General features: G+C 41.1%; 1 protein-coding gene across 1 annotated transcript; it reads left to right on the forward strand.

Annotated features, from left to right (window-relative positions):
- Positions 1-1,770: 1,770 nt before the first annotated feature.
- Positions 1,771-6,041, forward strand: GPR139 (G protein-coupled receptor 139). Its single transcript, XM_025275152.3, has one exon. The coding sequence runs from the start codon at positions 1,930-1,932 to the stop codon at positions 2,710-2,712; it is 783 nt and encodes a 260-aa protein (XP_025130937.1). The 5' UTR covers positions 1,771-1,929; the 3' UTR covers positions 2,713-6,041.
- The last annotated feature ends 1,294 nt before the right edge of the window (positions 6,042-7,335 follow it).

The following is a 7,335-nucleotide window of genomic DNA, read 5'->3' on the forward strand; positions in this document are numbered from 1 at the left end:
GACATATATAGACATAAGTTTGTATATGCATAAATATGTCTATGGATAAGTGAATAAATAAATTCTGGCAAATTTATTAATGGAATTGCTCTATAGTCATTAAGATGAGTCAAACAGATCTACATGTATCAGTAAAAATAGATCTCAAAAGCATCTTGTTGAGTGAAAAACAGCAGCATGTAGAGTGGCAGGTTCCGCATAAAAGAGAGTTAAGATTATGCAAATGTGGCCTCAGAGACTGTGGCTACCTCTAGGGAGGGAATGGGAGAAGGAAAGGATGAGCTGGAACAATTTCAAAGAAGACTTCAACTGCCAATATAGCATCATTCCTTCTTTAAAAAAAAAAATTAAAGCATATGTGGCAAGATGTTAACATTTGTTTAATCTGAGTGATGAATACGCCAGGGTGTGTATACTACATTTTCACTTGTGAACTATTGTGAAATAATTTTAAAGAGGCATGCAAGAAAGACAGACAGCCCTGGATACCAGCCCTACCACTGCACTTCAAACAAGGAACATAAATTCTCTGAGACCCTTGTTTGCAAACTATGATTGCTAAGTCGATTCAGTCGTGTCCGACTCTGTGCGACCCCAGAGACGGCAGCCCACCAGGCTCCCCCGTCCCTGGGATTCTCCAGGCAAGAACACTGGAATGGGTTGCCATTTCCTTCTCCAATGCATGAAAGGAAAAAGTGAAAGTGAAGTCTCTCAGTCGTGTCCGACTCTTAGCGACCCCATGGACTGCAGCCTACCAGGCTCCTCTGTCCATGGAATTTTCCAGGCAAGAGTACTGGAGTGGGTTGCCATTGCCTTCTCCGCAAACTACGATTAACAATGTTCAAATTTCAGAGTTGGTTGTAAGTTAATGAGTCAAGTGTAGAATGACTTTCAAATGTTATCCATTGGGATATCCTTTTAGAATGAGTCCCTAATGACTTTCCAGATGTATCCTACTCAGAGAGATATTTGCTTCTTAAAATTGATCAGAAATTATGTGGATGCATTTCAAAACAATTCTGATCTCCAGAAAAATAATGTATTGCTATTCTTTTGCAAAACTATATACAACACGTATTACACAGACATGTAAAGCACTAATTATTTAACTATGATTGCCCTGAGGGAGGGGTAATTGGGTGGTTGGAGTATAAGAGTGGAAGGAAATTTTATCTTTCTCTCCGATTTACTTTAATTATGTACCATGTGTATAGACTACTTATTCTAAAAATAATTTATCTAAAAAATAATCTAAAGGTCATAATCTTCTCCATTCTAAACCCACTTACAAAGGAAAGGTCTTAAAATCTAAGTTCTAAAGATTCTCTAGTGGTCATATAGTCCAATTTCCTACCTGAGCACAGGAAATGCCATTCCAGCCCCATATCCTCCTTGAAGTCAGACGAAAGAAAGAGCACAGGATTAAGGATTAGGAGATCTGAGTTTGTTTCCTGTCACATGAATTACTAACTCTTGACTCTAAGCGAGTTCCTTACGTTCTCTGAGCCTCAGTTTCATTTCAGAAATGAGGACCACCGCAGCACCACTGTTGTGACTGCGTGAGACAGATAAAGTATGATGTGAACATGAAATTTTGTCATCTAGTATCAGGATGTTTATATGAGATGCAACTGCAGTGCAGAAGTTTCCCTCAAGAACATGGGTTCAGTCCCTTTGATTTCCATGGGAGTGCCCAAGACACTATTCCTAAGGGGCCCCTAGTAACCAATAAAGTCACCTTGCTTCAGATGTAAACCAGATTCTCTTCTCTCCACAGCAAATATCCTAACTGTGATCATCCTCTCTCAGCTGGTGGCTAGGAGACAGAAGTCTTCGTACAACTATCTCTTGGCACTTGCTGCTGCTGACATCTTGGTCCTCTTTTTCATTGTGTTCGTGGACTTCCTATTGGAAGATTTCATCTTGAACATGCAGATGCCTCAGGTACCCGACAAGATCATAGAAGTGCTGGAATTCTCATCCATCCACACTTCCATCTGGATTACTGTTCCATTAACTATTGACCGATATATTGCAGTATGCCACCCGCTCAAGTACCACACGCTCTCCTACCCAGCCCGCACCCGGAAAGTCATCGTAAGTGTTTATGTCACCTGCTTCCTGACCAGTATCCCCTACTACTGGTGGCCCAACCTCTGGACTGAAGACTACATCAGCACCTCCATGCATCATGTCCTTATCTGGATTCACTGCTTCACTGTGTACTTGGTACCCTGTTCCATCTTCTTCATCTTGAACTCAATCATTGTGTACAAGCTCAGGAGGAAGAGCAATTTTCGCCTCCGTGGCTACTCCACGGGGAAAACCACTGCCATCTTGTTTACCATCACCTCCATCTTTGCCACCCTCTGGGCCCCACGCATCATCATGATCCTCTACCACCTTTACGGGACGCCCATCCAGAACCGCTGGCTGGTGCACATCATGTCCGATGTTGCCAACATGCTGGCCCTTCTGAACACGGCCATCAACTTCTTCCTCTATTGCTTCATCAGCAAGCGGTTCCGCACCATGGCAGCCGCTACTCTCAAGGCCTTCTTCAAGTGCCAGAAGCAACCCGTTCAGTTCTACACCAACCATAACTTTTCCATAACAAGTAGCCCCTGGATCTCACCGGCCAATTCACACTGTATCAAGATGCTGGTGTACCAGTATGACAAAAATGGAAAACCTATAAAAGTATCCCCATGACCCCATAGGTTTGACACCTAGTGCCTCTGCATAATCCATTGCCAGATGGGAATGTGGCCCATCCTGTGGCTGAAGAGCTCTCCTTAAGAGTGCTAACCTGATTTCCTGTCTCCACAGACTGAGCACCTTTCAGACTGGTAGATGAGAAAAGATGGAGGAGAAAAACAACAAAAGCTTGAATCTTGTTTTCATTTATGCATTTGTTTCCACCGAGTCATGTAGACAGCAAAAGTCTCTACCAGCTTGAAGATGTCATTGGAGGTTGTGTCATTCTCCTGTGGCCTGTAAGGACACACCAGAGAGAAATAGTCTATGGACTTAAGCTTGGCATCATCCAGTCACTGGGAACTGCTCATTTACGTGACACATCAAGCCACAGTAACACATAGCTGAGCCCACACTCTTCTTCCAAGAACTGAGGTCATCCATCATTTCCCTGTGTTGTTACCAGCAGCTAACAATGCAGACCAATTCGGGAATTGTCCAAGGCTCCCTTTGTCCTAGGGAGGGTTTTGGTCTTGAAGTGGCCCTGACATACCTATCTGCAGAATGACACTGAGGGGACAGGGGAGGATTGAATCCTGCACAAACTCTGGCCAGAGTTTCTGTGAAAATGCTCCAAACCAACATAACCATGACCCTCAGACCCTCAGGGGTCTAAGATCCAGTCTTTCTATTTGCCATCATGTATAGGTTTTATCTAACACCTCCAAAACAAAGACCCTGCCTGGTGTGCAGGGCCATAGGAGGAATTCTTGAGCCCAGAAAAACAAAAAATAAGCCCACTCTTGCCATTGTTTCAATCCACCCTTGAGTAAGTTGTGTATGATCTCTTTACTGAAATAGCTTCTTCTTGCCATGCCACTCAAGCTTCCTGGAGAAGCCTTTATGTGTAGAGTTGCCAACCCTGCCATCCTGCTTGCTGAAGCCCTCACCAAACTGTTTTATTTGAAGTGACTTTTGAACTGGATTTGATTTTCAAGGGTCAGGAACTATAGCTCTCCAGGTGTGAAAGGAGGCAGTCTCAGCTCCACCCCGCAGCCCAGCTGGCATTGCCATTTGGCCGCAAATGGTGATAAGAAGGTGCCCATGTTGTCTGCATGTCTGCCCTTTGATGCACATGGCTCAAAACGGTGGTGCCAGTTTTCAGTGATGCTATTTAACCCAGATCCTTTGCAAAATAATACAATATGAATTTATTTATTCTTCCCTTGCCTGTACAAGTCAAGAACAGTTCTAGGGTATAATTAATGGAGGTTTCCCTGGGAATTACCACTCATGTGTGCATACACACAGACTTGAATACATTAGGCTCCTGTGTACACCATGATGTGTTTTGAAAGAAAAATCTATGCTGGAGATTTTCCTCAGTTTTTTTTTTTTTAACCTTCTTCCAGATTACCAGTATTTGAAGTTATCCCTGTTCTGAAAGAAGTATTCCAACATGATTTTGGAATTGTATGATATTTTTGGTGACCCAACAAAAAGCAGAGAGTCCACTTGAAACACTTGGTTCCTCGGGCTGGATTTTTACTGCACTTTTGTCCCTAAATTGGAAGACACATCTACCCTTTTAAAGGGAACTTGCAATAAATGAGCAGGGTAGAAAAGGCTCCAATGCCATATAATCCCAAAACTTCAGCCAATACCCTCAGCATTAAATCAGTACAACTTTAGGTTACATTCACCCTAAAGATCCTAATTCCTACTCTGTTTAAATGCAGAAGAGTCTTGTCTCACCCAAAGATTAGTTCTGAAGTCAGTGGAAAAAATCTGGTAGAGCCAAAGTTACCTCTGCAAAGTTCTCAGGAAGGATCCACGTTGGAGACCGTATTCTATCCCTTAAAATTCCTAACTCAGATAAGTTTTTTTTTTTTTACCCCAGCATTGGAACAGTTTGCTGTTTCTTCCACTGAAGACAGGACAGAATTGACTTACATTTAGAGACCGTATAGTGTGACTCCATTGTATTTGAGAACATTAGGATCACACTGGTGCAGCAAGGTGCTCCCACTAAAAGATGTTCATGGAAGTTTGAATGAGGGAAGAGCAGATTCGTATCTTCCAGGTCACACTCTCCCCAGGGCAGTGTGCATCGTGTGGGAGAATGGGCAGATTTCCCATTAAGTTGCATTTCTGTTTCTTTTTTTGCCAAGCATGTGTAGTCGGGTACCTGTTCATTAACTGTGTGTATGATATGACTCCATCACACCCCTTTGTGAATGAACCAAAGGCTACCTACACCTAATATATATAAGTATTTATTTGATTATTTATTTTTAAACAATAGGTCTGAAAAATGCTAGTTTTAGCTATACATGAATGAGTCACTGTGCAATATCTATAATGGTTAAGCAATTCCTTTTTGAGAATGAATGTAAGATGAAAAATATGTATGTGGATCTCAATGCTCTCTGCTCCACATTTTTAGGTGTGTGTAAAAATTAATTATTGATGTTTAAAAAGTAAAAGCTGAGTGTGTATTTGGAATGTTTTCCTCATACACTCATTTATTACTTCTCTTAATAATAGAGGCTATACCAATTAGTATTTGATCTCTTGTCCTTCTGACTGTATTTTATATTTTGATACAATAATATTTAAAAGAGGTCTGATTTTTGAAGGCAGTCCATGAGGTTTTGTCTTCTGGTTATAATGCATACAAATGCCTGTTGGCTTAGGTTGATACATATCTCCTAAAATTTATCTCAAATAATATGAAGACTTTTAATTTATTCTTATTTATAGTAATAATTGTGGACAAAATTTAAAAGCTTTTTAAAGAGAAAACAAACTTTTAAGCCTTTTCTTTCAGGCCAGTTTTGGAAATATAGCTTTGAGTTTTGAAGCCTGTCACATAAAGAGCTGCTGTTGATGGCACATAAGCAATTGCCTTATATCAGGTTTTTGTGATGCCCCTTTCAAAGCCTGTTAACTAGCGTCCCTCCTGTATGATTTGTGTCCTTGGTTGGACATGCAGTGATGCTACACACGTACACACTGTGTCTTTCTACTGAACAACTCAAGGACTGAACTGCCTAATGGGAAGGAGATAAGGAGGATACAAACAAACAGTAAAAGACAGACCATGAGAAGGCATGAAGTTTCATCTTGCAAACACTCCGCAAGTGGAAACTTACTTTGCACAGTTGGTGCCTACTGGTCCAACCTGAGGGGCCTATCTGAAATGAATAAGAGACTCTAAGTTTGGTTATTCCAGTTCAAAGAATGGGAAAAAAATGTTACCATAAAAAAATAGTAAATGTTCATATTTTCTTAATTAGATATTATATTGTGTTTGGACTTGTTTGTATTATAATAAATTCTAATAGGTGCACAATTGGGGTTTCGTACATGCATATATGCTCAAGAAATGGCAGAACTCCAATTAAAATTTTTAAATAAGTATCTTCCTTATACTTTGTGCTGGTGCTAGAATGAAATCTGCGTCCCACCTGCCCCTGGTTATCCAGGTATATTCCAGAATTGAAGACTATTGAACTCTGCTTTCTATAATCCTAAACTAGGGGTTTCCCCGGTAGTCCAGTGGTTGAGAATCCACCTTGTAATGCAGGGAACACAGGTTCAGAGAACTAAGACCCCACATGCCATGAAGCAACTAAGCCCACACGCTGCACTACTGAGCCTGCACACTCCAGAACCTGAGCACTGCGACTACTGAGCTGCCACTACTGACCCAGCGTGTGACGCAACGAAAGCTTCCCCGTGTCGCAAGGAAGCCCAGATGCAGCCAAACAAATAAATAAACAAACATTTTTTTCAATCCTAAATTAGGTATCTTACTGGGAGTAAATCTGAAATCTCTCTGATAACATCCCCTAGGCATCTTTGAGATAGTGAGGGCTATAACCATGGTGGAAATCTAGCATAACGGCTAAGAATTTAGGCTCTGAAGTCAGAGGGTCACAAGTTCAAGTCCTTGTTTCTCCAAATACTATCTGGGTTGCCTTGAACAAGTCCTTGAAGATCTCTGAAATATCATCCTCATGCAGAAAGTGGTGTAAAAGTTAACTTTTCCCAGTAACTGCAAGGTAAGCAGACACTCTCCAGGTCATGAAACCAAGGTTTGGAGTGAGTTATTGTTGGCTACAACGTTGCAGGCTCTACCACTTTCTAGCTCTGTAGCCTTGGGCAATGTTTTCAATCTTTTGGAGTCTCAGTTTCCTCTTCATAAAACAGGGCTAATAGTAATTCTAGTATATACTTTATGGGATGATAATTATTAATAGTACAGTTAAAAAGAGCCTCCATTGTGCATTCTCTTACAGGTGAGGATGCTAGGCCCAGAGACATCAATGATTTGTCCAGAGTAGAACCCAAGTCGCCCAACACTTTATCCTTTCCACTCCACCTCATTGCATCTCTGCAAGATTCTGACTCATCCCTTCCAAAGTTCACATCATTTTGGTGCCCTTTTTAGAGTTGGGTATATTACCTAGTTTTCCAACTCTTCAAATACAGGTCATCCAAGCATGAGATATATTATAACATCATAATTAAAACATTTAATTTGACCTTTCCCTGTGAGGTAGGATTTTTTTCATTGACTCTATCAGGAATCCTAACCACAGCTCTCAAACTAGCTATGCATTTCCCATACAT

Source organism: Bubalus bubalis, chromosome 24 (assembly GCF_019923935.1).
Source record: "Bubalus bubalis isolate 160015118507 breed Murrah chromosome 24, NDDB_SH_1, whole genome shotgun sequence".
Lineage (NCBI taxonomy): Eukaryota > Metazoa > Chordata > Mammalia > Artiodactyla > Bovidae > Bubalus > Bubalus bubalis.

Excerpts from the sequence above, each read along its gene's own strand:
- GPR139 (XM_025275152.3), top strand. The coding sequence starts at position 1,930 with ATGCAGATGCCTCAGGTACCCGACAAGATCATAGAAGTGCTGGAATTC.